This window comes from Apus apus, chromosome Z (assembly GCF_020740795.1).
Source record: "Apus apus isolate bApuApu2 chromosome Z, bApuApu2.pri.cur, whole genome shotgun sequence".
NCBI classification, from domain to species: domain Eukaryota; kingdom Metazoa; phylum Chordata; class Aves; order Apodiformes; family Apodidae; genus Apus; species Apus apus.
This window is the reverse complement of record NC_067312.1, coordinates 22586367-22605947: the sequence shown is the minus strand read 5'-3', so window position 1 is coordinate 22605947 and position 19581 is coordinate 22586367. Positions and strand designations below refer to the sequence as shown.

The 19581-nt window shown below is 39.4% G+C and overlaps 1 protein-coding gene across 1 annotated transcript in view; it reads left to right on the top strand.

Annotated features, from left to right (window-relative positions):
* The window catches only part of ADAMTS6 (ADAM metallopeptidase with thrombospondin type 1 motif 6), a 139909-nt gene that overhangs the window by 96453 nt on the left and 23875 nt on the right, over window positions 1–19581 (top strand). Inside the window, exons 15-20 of the mRNA XM_051642626.1 lie at window positions 2333–2435; window positions 3539–3672; window positions 5237–5360; window positions 6527–6607; window positions 9991–10154; window positions 11310–11448. Of these exons, the coding sequence (XP_051498586.1) occupies window positions 2333–2435; window positions 3539–3672; window positions 5237–5360; window positions 6527–6607; window positions 9991–10154; window positions 11310–11448 (745 nt within the window). The remainder of the gene's footprint in view (window positions 1–2332; window positions 2436–3538; window positions 3673–5236; window positions 5361–6526; window positions 6608–9990; window positions 10155–11309; window positions 11449–19581) is intronic.

The following is a 19581-nucleotide window of genomic DNA, read 5'->3' as shown; positions in this document are numbered from 1 at the left end:
CGCAGCACTCCCTAAAGCTCCTACTCCTCATAAACCAAAAAACCCCCCCTTCATTTTGCCTTCATTTTTCTTTCAGAGATGAGTTAGTTCTCTTGTCCTTTCTTTTGACCATTTTAATTCTTTGGAAACAGTGCATACACTCCTACTAGGCTTTTTTCTCATCAAACACTTCCAAAGCCATATATGACTTCTTAATTCAAAAGGCATCTGCTAATGGAAACATTGAGATCAGCAGAAAAGAACATTAGCTAATGAGTTCTGGAAACAAAAGGATGGTAGAAAGAACACACTCATCAGGAACTTAATTTCTCCCACCAAACACACTATCTCTAACAAAAATATATGTATTTTTCCATCGGAAGTATTTTTAATTAAAATAAATCACAAAATACTAATACAATATCAAGGCACATAATTACTCAGTTAAAGTAACTCATTGTCTGATTTGAAGTATGCATAGGATGTAAAAGCTTCCATTTTTCTTAAGAGAGAGCAGGAGAATGGTTATTATTCGTTCCTTCCATTATGCTTACATTCAGATACTGTTTCTTGCTTGCATAATTTTAATATTTTCAAGCCTATTTTTTTCTAATGTGCTTTCATGTAAGGAGCTATGTTTTGGAACAGTGCCCAAGTTTCAGCTGTCACCCTTCTGGCTGTGTTTCCTCTCTTCTCTGAGGAGTGGTATAGTCTTTGTTAATTGGAAACACAATTGGTTTAATTACTGAAGTCTGCCTGACTCTAACAAGATAAGCAGATTTCTGTGAGATAAGATACTTAGTGTTATGTCAGTGTTGGTTCAATTATTTTTTTAACACTCTTTAGACAATTAATTTTTTGCTTTAGTCTTAGCATTTTTAATGTTCTTATTCAATGCTTTTAAAAATTATTTCATCATCAGGACCTTCTTCAGACCTGCTTTTAAGTTCTTACACATTTGTTAGATTCTTTCCTCATGATTTGTGGTCTCCTGGAAGATCTTAAACAGTGTTGGGCTCAATGTTGATCCATGGGGGACTCCACTTGTGACAGGTTTCGAGTTTGAAAAGGAAAACCCTCTGCATGTGAACTGTCAGCTAGTTCTCCACCCACCACATGGACCACTTCTCTAGACCATAACACGTCAGTTTCTGTGGGATCAGGCTGTGGAGAACCATATTGAAGGCTTTGGAGATATCCATGTAGACAATGTCCACCATTTGCCCTACATTAACTGGGCATTAACTGCTTTGTCGTAGAAGTGAATCAGGTTTGTCAAGCATGATTTTTCATGCATTTCTTGAGGTCATAGCCCTTAGTATTGCTTCCTCTCAGGTATTGGTGAATGTTACAGGTTTCAGGCTATCATTTGGTAATTGCAGTCTTTTAAAGGACTGTCTGAAAACTTTACTAAATTCACCTGAAAGCTGGCTTCAAACTAAAGATTTGGGTAAAGAGCAAGATCTTGCAATGATGACTAGCACTTTTCTGTATTCCCTGAAAGGACTTAGCCACTAATATGGAAACTTATTTTATTACAAAAGTCACCAAAGGTGCCTATGGATTGGTGGCTTTGCATTTTTAGAAGTAAAGACACCAGGTAATACAAAAGCTTAGACATCATTGGTATATTAGTTGGTGAAATTAACAGTACTTGCAGTATAGGAATACAGGATTTAATCTGCAAAACTTCCAAAACTGGATAAAATACCAGGAAAGCAGCAACATTGTGTGAGGGCCTTTGCTCTCACAGTTCTTTTAGCTGCTCCCAAGTATTCCCAGCCTTGTCTGCTGTTCTTGTCTGCAGTGAGATTGCAGGTTATGTGTACTTGTGTGTAGCTGGTTTTGTGTCAGAGCTGTGTTCAAGAATAAAAGAGGATACAATGATTTTAGCCATTTAAATTGTGACAAAAGCTGAATTGATATTTAATATAGTAAAATAAAGACTTCTATTTGCTTAAAAGGGGACCTCTGGATGTCATCTCATGCAGCCCCTCTTGCTCATACCTGTTAAGGTCCCTCTGGACTGCAGCACAACCCTCTGCCATATCAACCACTCCCCCCTGTTTTGTGTTGTCAGCAAACTTGTTGAGGGTAGACTCTTCGCTGTTATCCAGTCTAGAAAGTGTTTTACTTTTACACTTACCTTTGTTTAAATTACTTCATGCCAGCCTCAAATTGCAAAATACTGACTTCAACTGTAAAGCAATAAAATACGTTTTAGAATCAGAGCCACAAGATAATGCAGGGAACCACCTTCTAGTCTCTTGCATGATTATGTTTTCATTATAAGCATTTGCTTTTATGCTGATATTTGGAAGAAATTAACCTTTTTTTGGCTTTATTATTGTAGCCATGTCCTTCAGGGGCCCGTGATTTTCGAGAAAAGCAATGTGCGGATTTTGACAATATGCCTTTCCGGGGAAAGTATTATAACTGGAAACCCTACACTGGAGGTAATGGTTAGATTTGTGAAAATGTTTTATGTGTAGTTTCCAAAATCATATAAATGTTGTATAGAGAGTGATGTTTCCAAATAGAATGTTATGATTAAAATATAATGAGCTAAGTTTGCTAAGCTTTCACTTTTGTCAATTACTGAAAATTTCACAGAAGAGCCATCTCTGTTCCAGTAGAGTTTTGTTTTACTGTGAAGGGGAGTAAGCACTGTAGGAATATGAAGCCCTTCTCCATCTGCAGTTACACAAGAATTAGAGATTCCATACGTGCTTTTCATGCTACAGGGATGTGTTCAGTATAGATGTCTCAGAATAATTTTTCCTTCCTTAAGGTCAGGATATTAGGAAAAGGAGAAAGAAGTAAAAGCATTTATAAGAGTCTCTAAAGACTTCAAGAATTGAATAATAAATAATTGCACTGTGCAATGAAAGGGTATTTTGCAGCAGGGAAGAGGGTTGTAATTACTTTTTGAGATAGTTTAATCGTGTATGTTACTGTTATGTCATTCAAAGTTTGTGGGTTGTCCTTTCATTATTTTGTTTTGTCTTGTTCTAAACTCTGAGTGAAAAAGTCCACATTACCTCTTGTTTTTTTGAATTTATTGACTTGAATTGTTTTATTCTTAGTTTTTATAGATTAAACACCTAAAAAGAATCATTGTGATCACATGATCTGAGCTGTAGTGTGATTCAATAGGACTAAATTCCTAATTTAAATCATCTGATCTCAGTTTTGAAATTTACCCTGTTATATTTCTAGCACTACATTATTTTGTTATTCATGTTTTTCAAATTGTGAAGTGGTATCCTTATTATTTTAAATTGTTCAATAATCATTAGGGTTGTATTAACATAATGGAATCGTTATGGAGCCAGCCAACCTTGCCATATCTTACTATGCGAAATAATCTTTTTTGCAAGAAAGAAGAGTCAAGTAGAGGAATCAAAAAAGGGAAGTTAAATAAAATGTATACATTATATGTGTCAGGTATGAGATAAGATTATAAATTTCAGATCTGTTTATGTATATATATTTTTAACTAATTTTAACTTTTCAAGATTTGTGTTGGTTTCTTTTTTCATTCGTTTTTATTGTCCAGGTGGGGTTAAACCATGTGCATTAAACTGCTTGGCTGAAGGTTATAATTTTTACACTGAACGTGCTCCTGCAGTAATAGATGGGACTCAGTGCAATGCTGATTCATTGGATATCTGTATCAATGGAGAATGCAAGGTTACAAATGTTTTATGAAGTACTTCTGGGTTACTTTGTTGTGTCTGCTATCTCCTCCATTTTTAACTATGGTACCTGTTTGTTACTTATATGAAACAGGAGTTGTTGTCAGGTCAAGTTGCTAATGAAAGAGTAAGATTGAGACAAAATAATAACATGTATACATAAACTAGACAAATCATTTTAATTTCAGTAACCTCTCATGGACATTCATAGAATGCTTCATTTTGTCTTCTTTTTTTTTCTATGGTTTCTGTTGAAGAATTGATGGAAAGGGCAGCAGGAGATGAACAGATTCTTTGCGTTGTTCATAATTCCAATTAGAACACCACCACTCTGACTGAAAAACAGTAACTGTAAACGTACTAATCTGATTCTCTCTAACTGGTTCATCCAGTTGCAACAATTCTGCTGTTAATGTAATTGACACAGAAAGCTGTCATTGTTGCTCTGTAGTTCTAGGAAAAAGTGTATAATGATGCAAGTATTTGCCATTTACTAAAAATTAGATTATCTTGTTAGATTCTTACAGACCTGCTTTACATGAATTTGAATAGAACTGGAAATCTGTGCCTTATTTTTAATTACATACATCTCACTGCTTCTTCAGTTTAACAAAATATTTCACTTATGTACTTAAGCCTAGACATCTGAACAGTGCTGGTTGACTCTAAAAATTATTCTCATTCACTGAAACCATTAATATAACTAAAGCTTAACCTGATGCTTAATTTCTTTGCTAAATTGAGGGCAGAAGGTGTATGTTTATAGAATAACATGAAGAGATTAAAAGCATTTCCAAAGTACTAGTAAAATAACAAAAAGCCTTCAAGATATAACACTTTTGTTAAGGATCCACCTGTCTCTGTTTTCATTAGCTTTGTAATAGGGTTGACTCAATAATTTATAGGGAATTAATAATTGTTCACTGTACATAGATTTCTCCAGTAGATAATCAGAAATGTAATGTAGTTTTTATCATCAGTTGTGGACACTTTTTTTTTTTGAAGGCTTTTGAAACCTATCTAATACAGCATGTCATTTTGCCTTTCACTAAATTTCATTCTGTATTCATTCTTACAGTGAAGTCATTTACACTTTACATTCAGACTTAGGAGGATGTAGCAGTATGGTCTATGAAGCTGTAAATGCCTTTGGAAACAACAATAGTATTTATGCTGCTTAGATGTTTAAGGTACACAGCAAATGTTTACCTTAACAAAGCAATATAGATTTAACACAGCTGTTGAAAACATCACTGATCATTTATTGATAAGTGTAATAATTACATTGTAAAACACTGTGGTATCCTTTCCTGAAAGTCGCTGCAGAAATATGCAGTACTTATTAATCGAGATTTGTTAACAACCCAAAATGTGAATTGTTCTTTTTTTCTTTTCTTTGTCTGGTAAATGAAAGCACATTTACAGTAACAGCTATCAAAACCAGAGTGGATAAAAAGAACAAAATATGTCAAACTTGAGAGAAACACTTAAAAAAACCTATGAAGATAATGGTGCAAGACCATAATTCTATTAAAATACTTGTTCTTATCTGTTCTCAGCATGTAGGTTGTGATAATATTTTGGGGTCTGATGCTAAGGAAGATAGATGCCGTGTTTGTGGAGGAGATGGGAGTACATGTGAAGCCATTGAAGGTTTCTTCAATGACTCATTGCCCAGAGGAGGTAAGCACATATATGTCCATTGTATTGCACAATGCATGCAGATGACTCTTTATCAAATAAAAGTACTGCATTGAGTTCCAGCATGGCATTGCTACTGGTCATTCACTTTGGCTCCTTTTTCTGTATGAGTGTGGATTTATGTCAAATACAACAGTAATATGTTTCATTATTCCATTCTTTGTTCTCAGGGTCTTTAGTGCACTTAAAAAGAAGTTTCTGTGTGGGTTATTACGGTGGTATAGTAACAATATTATGTATTATTTTAATGGCTATAATAGAATCTGATAGTGATATATGACATTTTAGAATAGGAACAATCCAGAAATGTCACTTCCGTTCATCTTATTAAGAACTCAGGAAGTGTATATGGGCAGTTTGTTTAAAGCTTAGCTCAGAAAAAGACATGTTAGTGTTGCAATTTTAGTGTTGCTAATTTTTGGTTCCTTAATATAGGAAAAGGGTTGATGCACTGAAGTGAGTTCAGTTCAGTGAGGGACTGTTAAGATTATTGGGGTCTAGACCACTTGCACCTCGGTGAGGTGAGGCTGAGAGAACTGGGTTTGTGAAACATGGAAAGCAGGAGGTTTGTGAGGACCTAGTGTCAGCCTTGCAATAACGGTGGAGAAGATGGAGCCAGGCTCCTCATAATTGTGGGGACGTGGTGGGAGAGGAGACAATGGCTATAAACTGAAACAAGACAGGTGCTGACCGAATAGAATCAAAAACTTTTTTGCTCAGAACAGTCCAGCAGTGGATCAGGTTTCCCAGAAAGGTGGTAAAGTTTCCATGTTTGGAGATTTTAATATTCCAGCAGGGTAAAGTGCTGAGTAACTTGGTTTGATCTCCTAGCTGACCCTTCTGGTGTTGGACTAAATGACTGCCTAAGGTCCTCTCCAGCCTGAATTACCCTGTTATCCTAAGGTTATTTTATATATTAATTATTTGTGAAATACTGTTGAAAAGACTTCATTAGCACTTAAGAAAAGGAATTTCTTACTACACAGTAAGTTCTTCGTATCACTTTCAAATCTTTGTATAAAATTTTAAAGGTTTTCCTTTATGTCACATGAAATAAAACATTTAAGTACATTTGAATGCTGTTTCTGATGTGAATTTTTAGTAGTAAATAACTTATTAAAAACAATAAAATTGTCTTTGTCTTACAGGCTACATGGAAGTGGTTCAAATTCCAAGAGGTTCTGTGCACATTGAAATAAGAGAAGTGGCAATGTCAAAGAACTACATTGGTAAGAGCATGGTTGAAATAACTGACTGTTGTTAAGTCAAAATTTATGTTGTGATTTGAAGGTACATTTTCTGGTTTTGCTAAACCATGGTCATAGTAGAAGCAGAGGAGGGAATTTTTAGCTGTTAATGTTAGGTTGTGATCAGAAAATTGCAGCAAATGGTTAGGACACATTCTTTTGAACTGAGCTAATGAAATATATTGTTTATTCCTCCTTGTCCAGTCAGTACAAGATCAGGGAAACTTCACTATAGTTACAGTGTGAGCCCTGAGCTGAAGTGGATGAGGAACACTCAAATGATCTGTTGTACCACTCTGTGGTAGCATCTTCTATCTAGGAAGTCTCTGATCTTGGGGGAAATACACTGTTTTAAAGCATAATTTTATTATTGGAATTATTATTCATCAACAGACGTAGTTACTTAAATGCTAACTATGCTCTTTATCTAAAGGCAATTTAATGTATTAATTCCAAAGTGTTTCTGTGTTGCTGTTTTGTAGAAACTAGATGTCAGCCCTGTTTTATAGATAGAGAAAAACTGGGTGCTTAACAGAGATAGTTCATAAAGCCTTTTGTAAAGCAGCTTTAAGTTAAAATTTCCAGATTATTATTCCTTTCTTTAAAGGCTTTGTTTTTTTAATACTGATACGTACAAATCTAGCTTTGTTGAATTCAAGACAATATGCATTTCTGAAAGTCTCTGTACACTCATTTGCACGGCAGTTCACAGTAGTGCAAGAAGACCTATTTCTTAGTCAAAAATAGATTAGAGAGCCGGGTAGTTGTACAGCAAATTTACAGAGTAGCACAACCAAAAGGTATTACCTGTTTAGGCTGAACAGCAGCTGACATGGCTACATTTGTCATTCTGTACTCCATGTAGCTGATTTATATAACACTGACATGTTGGAAAGAATTATGATGCCTGTGAGTTAGAAGGGCAATTATCTTCCTAGGTACATTGATTGTTAAATCAATTATATTGATAATAATGGTACCTTTTACTGTTGGATATCTACTTTCTGCCAGACACCATCCTTCTGTAATTTAGCAGTTCATCAATCTCCCTCCATTCTGCAGGAATAATAACAGCAGTACTCCAGCAGTTAAGTGCTTATTATTTTTCAGCATCACTCTCCCTGTGGCCCCTCCCCCATGTCAAAATATAATGCAGATATGTTTGCTTATGTATCCTAGACTGACATTTTAAAGAGAGGTGGTGGGAGGGAGGCATGCATTGTATTCCATCATGACCATTTTCTGCTACAAAATCTTCCATGGACAGCTGAAGACCAGAACAAGATAACTCTTAGCTACTACTATTAAGTTTACTATTGCTCTGTTTTATAGGCAGGGGGAGGTTTCTTCTTTGTTCATTTCACTTACCCATCTTTTAAACTAATTTATAACAAACATCCCTTAAACTAAGATCCAGTTCTTTTGCAAGGCATAGCCTCAAATTTAGGCTGCAGTTAGATACTTGGCAATTCAGTTAGTTCAGTCAGCACTTGTCTTCTTGCTCCCAGTCTCTTTCTGATAATTTCTGCACCAATATCACTCCTCGTGCTGTGGCAGCAGAAGCACATTTCTGCAACTGCCTGAATAATTCAGTCTCCTAAACTGATCTGTCCAACATAAAACCCAGAAACAACAAAATTGCTTGTTTTCAGAGCTGCTTTAAAAAAAATGTTTAGTACTACTGTTATCTTCCCTTAAAAGGCTTGATCCATGGTGACATCTTCCCTCGTATTCCCTTTTTGCAACAGGGCATTCTGTGCTAATTTTCTATGGGCTTCCATCCTTATCAGGTTCTTAAAAATTATTTGATTAAGACATTAATTGCTCCTTCTGTCTCATGCTAATATCATTATGCCATTGCATAATTATTGGAGTGCTATTTACATCCATGTGGCCTTCAGCTGTGTGTATCGACTGACTTTAGGTAAATCTGTTTACAGAATAAAAATGCATTTTTTGTGGGCAGTCAGACTGTAAAACAATGAACTGTTTTACTTCTGGATATACAAGCCTATAAAGACAATATAAGGAATGTGAATCACTTCAAAAATTCCAAACAAGTGAATGTGTCAGAACTAGTTTCTTCACTCAGAGCCCATGAATGTTTCCAAAGTAAATTCAGAGAAGTCAATTGACTAAGATTTATGCTATGGAAAGACATTCCCTTTCAGGCCTTATGGTGCTGATGGAGATGGTTACTAATCCCTGGGGAATATGGCTGTCACCAATAGAATATTACAGCCTCTCCAACTATCTCCTGCTCATATTAATGCTCTCTGTTCTGTTTTATAAAATTTGAACATCATTGAGACATTTTCCCTGACTGTTTAAGATAAACCATCTGTCCACACAGATGTAGCTGAAAATAAAAACTTGATTGTAATTTGTTTTATGATTGTTATGTGACCATGTTCCCTGTTTGGTAAGGTCAGTTATTTATCTCAACAAAAAATTACATGGCTGTTTGATCATGTATTTCCAACCATCATTTTGCCTTTAAGAACAAGTTTTATTTGAAGTGAATGAATGCTGAATAACTTGATAATCCTCACTTTTTTTCAAGAAGTCAGTATGAAATTAACAGAGGATTCACCACATAAGTCATTAAGTCAGTGTTTAATAACAGATTATTTGCATTAAGATACAAAGTCAGTTTCATATTTAGAAACTTAATATTTTATTATTGATAAAATATAATCTATAAATACCTGAATAATACGAGCTTGTCCAGCCTAATTGCTTAGTTGGCTGAGAAATTTTTTATCTACAGTACTTTTATGGTTTAAGGCTGTAAATTAGGAATAATAGCATCTGTAGTAGAAATATCTTGGCTTTATGCCTGAAGAAGTAAAATAACATCCTGTGAACAAAGACAACAGGCAAGAGCTGATTGGCACTATAGATCAGACTCAATGTTCCTTCTCTTGTTTTCCTCTGCGTGTTATCTGAGATACCTATCCCATGCCCCAACTTCTTAATCTAGATATTAGATTGGTAATTGATTATACATTCGAGACCTACATATACATTATGTAGAAAAGCATACATGTAACATGGGCTTGGTTTTAAAGTTGAAGGTATATTACAAATTGCATGAGGCATTCTGTGTTGTTCCATATAGCATCTGCGTGTTGGAAGTCAGCAAAGTATACCTGCACATTGAAGATAATTGCAGAGGCAATGTTGTGAAACTGCATGAGGAATATTTTTACCAAGGCTAAAGAAAAGGCTTTCTCTTGCTTGAAGTAATAGTGATATTGAGCTGAAGCTCACCTACTTTCAACAGACCAGTAGATTAATTTGCACTGGCTTCTCCATTACAAATACTGCTTCCAATTTTTAGGTGGCTTGTATTTTTTTTTAAGCTTTAAAATCTGAAGAGGATGACTACTATATTAATGGTGCCTGGACTATTGACTGGCCAAGGAAGTTTGATGTTGCTGGAACAGCTTTCCATTACAAGAGGCCAACAGATGAACCAGAGTCTTTGGAAGCACTAGGCCCTACTTCAGAAAATCTCATAGTCATGGTAACACTATACATAATATATTTCTGAAATTTGAAATATGTATTTGTGTTCTGAGAAAAGACAAGGCCATGAGTGAAATCAGAATAGGTTGTGTTTTCAGAGAATATACAGCCTACTTAGTATTTGTGGTTTAACACAGCTTTCTTAGCTTTCAAAACCACTGGCAAACATTGTGTTGAAATGTGTCAAAATTAGAAGAGTCCCAGGAAGTCTCACAGAAAATGCCCCATCTCTGTTAAATGTGGTTTAAAGCTTGGCCTTGTGATTTGACCCATTTTAAAGTATGTTACTGTAACATACATTGCTCTGAACTTATTGCACAAAGTATGAGAATGTAACAGAAAGTATGACCAGGATCCTGATACTCTGCCTCTGGCAGCAGGCAATAGTGAGCCTACTGTTGTGCTCCTGTGTGTGTTGAGGAGTATAAGATCCAGATGACACTTGCCCAGTATGTTTTGTCAGCTGCCAGATTTTTAGTTCAAGGATTGCTTGAGCCAGATGGGATCTTTTTATTTATAGAATTATTGTTACCTGGATATTAATATTTTAGACAGTATTTACAAACACCTGAATCCTGGCTTTTCTGCGGTAAGTGTGATTAAGCTAGAGAGTCCATGTAGAATGTGTTACACAATGATTATAGTGCCTTTTCTTATTCAGTCAGTGCTGCTGACTTTATTACTGAAAATTCTTTACTTTTTTGTCCAATAGAGATAGATATGCCTCTGCAAAATATCATAGAAGGTAGGAGAGGATGAGAAGTAGCTCTGATATATGTCAGCTTGCTGCATGCTTGCACAGTGATGTCCTTAGACCTCATATAATTATGCAACTGTCAATTTAATTTCCTTTAAGACATTGATTTGGTGAGAGTTTGTTTTTAGAACAATTAAGTCAAGAATAAAGAACTGAAAGAGGTAATGAAGTTGAGTTAATGGGGAGAGAAGACGAAGCTCACCTTAGACAATAATACTTTTATATATGATTTAGAAGTTAGTCCAGATTCTCTTGGGAATGCCTAGAAGAGCTACTATGGCTTCCTTTATTACTTTTTCCCGTCCACAGGACATAACGCATACCTAGATTAAATGTCACTCTAGCTACCCTCTGCTTGCCTGTTTTAATGATATAACCAGTTGTTTTCAACTACAGATTCTGCTACAGGAACAAAATTTGGGTATAAGATATAAATTCAATGTTCCCATCTCTCGCACTGGCAGTGGAGACAATGAAGTTGGCTTTGCATGGAATCATCTACCTTGGTCAGAATGTTCTGCCACTTGTGCTGGAGGTAAGACACCAGGCACTCAAGCAACAGGGTAAACTGAATCTCAAGATGCACTTTACTTTGTAATTATCTGGGTAACTATTTGAAAACATTATTTTCAGACATGCCTCAAACAATTTAGTGAAAGAACATTTATTTTATCATATTGAATTTTGTTGTTATTCAGTACTTTTAATAGGTTCAGATGCTTTTGTTAAATACACGGTATCTTGGCACAGTGTGTGCCTCTCTGCTGATGCTTCTTCTGAGGTTCTTTTAAAGTCGGAGTATTTGCTTTTCACAGGAGCTTTCTTGATAAAGGACATTAGAAGTTTCAAGTAAGGAGGCAAATAAGGCAAATGTAAATAAAGGGATGAGTCTTTGTGTGTTTGTAAGTATGCTTCACGTGATCCTAGTCAGCCCTCCTATGTTCCAGCCACCAAAGTTTAGGATGCATACTGGCAGTTCTGCTCTGGCAGATGGTAACAACTGAATTATACTTCCCAGCCCATAGTAGTGGCTGAGAGTTGTTGCCCTTCTGCGGCAGCAGCAGTGGGAGTTTTGTGTATTGTCCCATGTGATTCATTATGGGTGCCTTTCACCCACAATTTACTATATTCCTAATCCTCCCCCTAGTGGCCCCCATGCAATTCTTTACCTCTGACTGGGAGAGCAGGACAGTTGGCTTCCTTGAAAGCCAACACCACTGCTGCTGCAAGGACTGGTGAGTAGAAGTGCTGTGTGAAAATAAGCTACCCTCTTTCTGGAGACTGAATGCATCATCTCCCAACATACCTCAGTGTCCGAAGACATGAGAGAGCACTTTAAATCCACCTAAGAAATTCAGTTTTCTACTGTACTGTACAAGTGGAAGACACCATATTTCTTTAGAGAACCTTTGGACCAAATAGTTTGTTGTTGTTTTTTTTTTTTTCATGGCTACTGGAGGTATTGGTGTTTAGAACCATCTTGACTCATCTTTCTACTGAAGCTTGTTGTGGCTTTTACTAGTTGTTTTCTGCTTAAATGTAATCTTTTCTTTAGCCATATGTAGTATTCTTGTGGTTTGGGCCCAACACAACAAAGGAACAGCCCCATGGCCACTTGCTCAACTCCCTGCCCCCCACTCCCACACACTCTGGGATGAGGAGGACAAAGCTCATGGATCGAGACAAAGGACAAGGAGGGTTCTTCACCGATTAAGGTCCTGGGCAAAACAGACTCAACTTTGGGAAAAAATAATAATTTAATTTCACAGTAATCAAACACACACAGGACACAGACAACACACAGAGCAAGGCTTGCATATGTTACTCCAGCCCTCCCTTCTTCCTGGGCCCAAATCACATTGTTCCCGGTTTCTCTCCCTCCTTCCCCCCAGCAGCACAGGGGGACAGGGGATGGGGTTTAGAGTCACTGCGGCTCCTTCCTCCTCAGGAAGGATTCCTCACAGTCCTTCCCTGCTTCCTCACGGGGTCCCTTCCATGGGAGAGAGTCCTCTACAAACCTCTCCTTCATGAATCCTTCCCACAAGGTCCAGAGCTGCTGCAGCCTGGGCTTCCCACAGAGTCAGGGGCTGCTTTGGGAACAGCCACCTCCCCTGGCGCTGGGGTCTTCCAAAGCTGCGTAATCAAGAGTTCACTGGCAGCAAGTCTACTGGCCACAAAATCCAAGTCCAGTGGCCAAGTTCACCCCTCCTGGCACCTTCAGGGAACGTTCCACCATGTTCCTCCATGAGTGCAGGGGGACAGCTGCCATCTCGCCATGGGTTGCAGGGAAACTTCTGCTTGGGCACCTTCTTCCCCTTCTTCCTCACCAACCACCAGCGCAGCTCTCCTTCCCTGCACTGCTCTCCTCCTCCAGCACAGCTCTTCTCCCTTAAGTGCTTTTCTGCTCAGGTGTTACAGCAATTCTTTCGTATGTTAATTGCTGAGGCACATCTATTGTCCCTCTAATGGCTCCTTGGCTGGGTTTGGAGCAGGGGGAGCTTCTCAGCTTCTTGCCAGAGCCACTCCTGTGGCCCTTTCCCCACTACCAAGAAACCCACCAAACCAGAACAAGTACACAAGGACAGCACAAATTCTCTTCCTCTGCTGTTAAATAAAGTCTTGAAACAGAATAGAGGAAGTTGCTAGCTTTCTCCAATATTTTTGTTGTTCATTTGTTAGATTCCTGGATCACAGATTGCTTTTTTAACTTCTGTTTTAGTAATGGTGAGTCTGTTAGGAAAAGGAACATTTAAAGAAGAAATACAAAGCCCAGATCATGGCAAAAGACAGTTCAAGTTTTCAGAACTTTAGAAGTATTGCAAAATCCTATTTTTATGATGGCAATGAGATGACAACGTTTTTGAAGTCAAGGAATACTGCCATTGGTTTAGAAAGAGTGAAAATTTTAGCCTTTGATCATCTGCTGTGGAGGTCATTGTCATTTCACAGATGCAACAATATACAATGGAAAAAATCATTAGCTCTGAAGGAATAGGCAGTTTTCTAGATTAAAACAGGCTTATAAGTATTATGTAGGCTGAAATGGATATAGAATGGTGGAATCAGGCTCTGCCCTCCATGCAACAGAATTGTGAGCCCCTTCCAGGTAGCACCCATGATCAAGGGGCCCCTGTAGCCTGCCCACATCAGCTGGAAGACAGAAGCCTGAATGGAGGGGGTGAGTGGAGACAAGTTCATGGCCATGGCAGAAGGCGAATGTCCCCCGTGGCTGCCTCAACTCCCCAGGTGCCCCTGGGAAACAGATACGAGGCCCTCCTGGAAAATGGTCAGTCTAAGGGCGATGAGGGTGAAAAGCATCCTATCCCAGAACTGCATCCCATCATCTGGGGGGATTGAAGAGGGATTTCAAGGCCTTGGGATGGCTGGTGAAAGAGTCTGGGGCACAAATTATTTTCATCTCCATCCTTCCAGTTGCAGGTGATGATGTGGAATGAAATAGAAGGATGCAGTCCGTAAACACCTGGTTCTGAATCTGGTGCTATGGGGCTTGGGTTCTTTGACCATAGTTGGTTTTATAAGATACCAGGCATGACAGTAAAATGTGGAAAATGCTTAACTTCCAGGAGAAAAAGGGTTCTGGGGCAAAAGTCAACAGGGCACATTCACAGAGCTTTAAACTAGATTCAAAGGAGGAGGAGTTAGTAGCTGAGTTTGAACTAGTGGGGCATTGTTCTAGTATCAATGCAGACCAGAAGGCCTCCCACCTCCCAAGGGTGCCACCAGCATGCTCAGCTGCCTCCCTGAAATGCCTGCACATCAATGCAGGCAGCATGGGGAACAAACAGGAGGAGTTAGAGGTTTGTGTGCAGTCTAAGGGTTATGATCTGGTGGCAATTACAGAGACATGGTGGGACAGCTCACATGACTGGAATGTGGTCATGGATGGCTATGTCCTCTTTAGGAAAGACAGGTCAGCAAAGGGAGCTGGTGGAGTTGCTCTTTATGTGAGAGAGCAACTAGAATGTATTGAGTTCCGTCCAGGGGTCGATGAGGAGCAAGTGGAAAGTCTGTGGGTACGAATTAAGGGGCAGGCTGGCATGGATGATACAGCTGTGGGTGTCTATTACAGACCTCCTGGTCAGGACAAGGGAGTTGATGAGGCTTTCTACAGGCAGCTGAAAGCAGCCTCACTACTACAGGCCTTAGTCCTCATGGGGCATTTGAACTACCCCGATATTTGCTGGAAGACCTACACAGCCATCCACAGTCTGGGAGGTTCCTCCAGTGCATCGATGATGACGTCTTGATACAAATGGTGGATAAACCAACTAGGAGAGGAGCGCTGCTGGATCTTGTGCTCACCCACAAGGAGGGACTGGTTGAAATGGTGACTGTCAATGGCTGCCTTGGCTGCAGTGGTCACGAGATGGTGAAGTGCAGGAGCCTGTGTGGGAGGAACAGGATACCTAGCAGGACCAGAACCCTGGACTTCAGCACGGCCAACTTTGGCCTCTTCAATCAATTATTAGGAGAAGTCCCATGGGACAGGGTGCTAGATGGTAAAGGGGCTCAAGATAGTTGGTCAACATTCAAGGACCACTTATTCCAAGCTCAGGATCAGAGCATCCCAGTGGGTAGGAAATCAAGTAAGGGAGCCAGGAGACCCGCATGGTTAAATAAGGATCTGCTGGGCAAACTCAAGTGGAAAAAGAGAATCTGTGGATCACGGAAGGAGGGGCTGGCCACTTGGGATGAATATAGGACTGTTGTCAGAGGATTTAGGGAGGCAATTAGGAAAGCTCAGGCCTCCTTGGAGCTAAACCTTGCAAGTGAGGTCAAAGACAATAGAAAAGGCTTCTTCAAATACCTTGCAGATAAAATTAACACTAGAGGCAATATAGGCCCACTGCTGAATGAGGTGGGTGCTCTGGTGACAGAGGATATAAAGAAGGCAGGGGCACTGAGTGCCTTCTTTGCCTCTTTCTTTACTGCTGCAGACTCTCCCCAGGAGCCCCAGCTCCCTAAAGCCCCAGAAGAAGTCAGAATGAAGAAGAAGTTTGCTTTGGTAGATGAGGATTGGGTTAGGGATCAGTTAAGCAATCTGGACTTCCATAAATCCATGGGTCCAGATGGAATACACCCGTGGCTGCTGAGAGAACTGGCAGAGGTCATTGCTAGGCCACTCTCCATCATCTTTAGTAAGTCATGGGCAACAGGAGAACTGCCTAAGAACTGGGGGATAGCAAATGTCATTCCAGTCTACAAGAAGGGTAAGAAGGAGGACCCGGGTAACTATAGACCGGTCAGACCCACCTCCATTCTTGGAAAGGTGATGGAACAACTCGTTCTTGACACTGTTTCTAGGAATATCAAGGATGAAGGGGTCATTAAGAGCAACCAACATGGTTTTACCAAGGGGACGTCATGTTTGACCAACCTCATAGCCTTCTATGAGGAAGTAACTAGGTGATAGATGATGGTAGGGCGGTAGATGTGGTTTCTCTTGATTTCAGTAAAGCATTTGACACTGTCTCCCACAGCATCCTTGTAGCTAAACTGAGGAAGAGTGTTCTGGATGATCAGGTAGTGAGGTGGATCATGAACTGGTTGAAAGGAAGAAGTCAGAGAGCTGTGGTCAATGGGACAGAATCTAGTTGGAGGTCTGTGAGTAGGAGAGTCTCTCAGGGGTCAGTACTGGGACTGGTGCTGTTCAGTATTTTCATCAATGACCTGGATAAGGGTACAGAAACCCAAGTTTGCTGATGACACTAAACTGGGAGGAGGCTGACACACTGGAAGGCTGTGCTGCCATTCAGTGAGACCTCGACAGGCTGGAGAGTTGGGTGGGGAGAAACTTGATGAAATTCAACAAGGGCAAGTGTAGAGTCTTGCATCTGGGGGAGAACAACCCCATGTCCCAGTACAGTTTGGGGGCTGACCTGCTGGAGAGCAGTGTAGGACAAAGGGACCTGGGGGTCCTGGTGGACAGGAGGATGACCATGAGCCAGCAATGTGCCCTTGTGGCCAAGAAGGCCAGTGGCATCCTGGGATGCATTAGAAAGGGTGTGGTTAGTAGGTCAAGGGAGGTTCTCCTCCCCCTCTATTCTGCCTTGGTGAGGCCACATCTGGAGTATTATGTCCAGTTCTGGGCCCCTCAGTTCAAAAAGGACAGGGAACTGCTTGAAAGAGACTAGCACAGAGCCACAAAGATGATGAAGGGAGTGGAACATCCACCTTATGAGTAAAGGCTGAGGGAGCTGGGTCTCTAGCTCGGAGAAGAGGAGACTGAGGGGTGACTTCATCAATGTTTACAAATATGTTCAGGGTGAGTGTCAGGAGGATGGAGCCAGGCTTTTTTCAGTGATGTCCAGTGACAGGACAAGGTGTAGTGGGTGCAAACTGGAACATAGGAGGTTCCACGTAAACATCAGAAAACACTACTGTGAGAGTGACAGAGCACTGGAACAGGCTGCCCAGAGAGGTTGTGGAGTCTCCTTCGCTGGAGACATTCAAAACCCACCTGGATGTGTTCCTGTGTGATGTGCTCTAGGTGATCCTGCTCTGGCATGGGGGTTGGACTGGATGATCTTTTGAGGTCCTTTCCAACCCCTAAGATTCTGTGATTTTTACTTAATTTCATTTTAGGGGAAGATTCATGAATCCCTGGAAACTGCATCCATTTATTCATTTTTTTTTTTTTTTTTTTTGAGAGAGATTTTCTTCAGTAGCTTATGGTGGCCAGACAAAGCAATTTTCTGTCCTTTCTTTCAGCTTAGTATTAGGATGTACTGTGGTCACTTGTTTTCACTGGGCTGTGTGCTCAGGGAATAAATATTTCATTCTAGCTTTAATTCATGTTAAAAAACTGGATCTTTCTCCATATAAGTACCTGCAATTCCACAGCCCCCCAGCTTATGAAACACCTTTTGCCATATGCCAAAAGAAGACACAATTCTCAAAAGGGGCTGAGTCATGGGAAAAGAAAAGGGAGTCAAAGGTTTTAGAGACAGAGACTGTAACTGGAAAATTTGGCTAGTATAAATATTAAGTGTTGGGAAAACTTTAAAATTAAACGGCTGCATGGCTTTGCTTGTTTCTGTAGGATTCATTATGAAATCTGTTATTGGAAATCTGTTTACTTGAACTCTGTCTTTAGGAGAGACATTTTGCTCTACATGAAAGAATAACAAAGTACTGAACAGTTAAAGAATTTATCACTGAAAGGAAAAAAAAAGGACAATAAGCATGTATGAAGAACATTAATATGGAAATATTTTTTTTATTTATGAGGTTAAAAAAATTCTATAGTGTCTTTGGGACAAACTGTGAAAAGGTTAAAAGCCTCATCATTTTTCGGACTAACTGTATTTAGTGTGACTCACCTGTAGTTAATGGACTGATTAAGGTTTGATTCTATTATATTCGTTCTTGATCCAAGAAAGCTCTAGGTGACATAGAACCAGATATACTTTTATATCCAAGTGTAGGCTTTATCTCAAAGCTGCAAGCAAATCTAGATTGTAATCCACACATTTGACTGCTGTATGTCTCTGAATATGTCTGTATTTTAATGTAATGTTTTTTTGTCTAGATGTATGTAACACTTAAAAAGCTGTTTTAAAAGAACATCCAACTTACAAGTAGTTAGAAGCCAAGAAATGGCTGAATTAAGGATGACTATGAAAGCTGAAATTGTTTTCTGTAGTTGTGGCGTGTGGTAAAACCAGGACTAGTTGGGTGGGGACCATTCTTTGAGGCTGTGTCACAGGCTAGCTCATGTGCACTCCACACTACTTCAGTCTAGTTCTTTCTAAATAAGACTGTGTCTGCATTACATACCATTTGACCAAGTCTGTGACTTTTAAAACAGTTACTAGTTGTTGTACATTTTTAATTCAAGGAGTCTAAAAAATAAAAAGCGAGAACTGAATTACAGCCCACTGAAGTGATGTTTCTGTCTTGTGACCTTGAGGGTACATATTGAACGTTATGAAGTAGCACACAAATTCTAGAACAACATTTTGACAGTGCTAAGTTTAAATGGTTTCGGTGTAAGTGTCAGATTTTTGTACAGTTTCTTCTTCATACTGTTTTGAGAGTAATCCATGCATTAAGCTGTTTGCAGAGCTGCTTTTAGGCCTTGACTTGGAGAAGAAAAACTTGAGCAGTCAGGAGGCAAGGAGCAAACTAAAGGCAAACTAGGAGCAACCTACAATCTTTAAATGATAACCTGCTGCCTTTTCCATGGGACTTTTATTTGTTTTTATCTCTGTTGTGCTAGCGAGTCACATCTGAATGGTGGAAGTGCTTTAGCTTTTCAAACAGGCCCTCTGTTGGAGGCTGAGTCTCAGCTTGCAGAATAGGAAGAGCATGGTGAATGGGATGATAAGGAAGGAGGAGGAAGGTTTCCTGTGTAGGAGAGCTCAGTGTGGTGCCATAGCTCTGGATTTCATTCCTGCCTCCTTTGTGTGGTTCTCGTGATACTGAGCAACTCAAGGCATACACTACAGTCTTGCTAATTATCAGTTCATCATTGTAGGGCTGGATTGTCTGACCTCTGAAGCATGCAGTAAATTTCACCATTACATGAAGTGTATATTCTGAAAACTCAGCCAGACACCTGAAATCACTGAATGCTTTCCACAGTAGACATTATATATGCATTGCCCCTATATTCTTCATAGAGTCAGTCTATCTAGGAGATAAA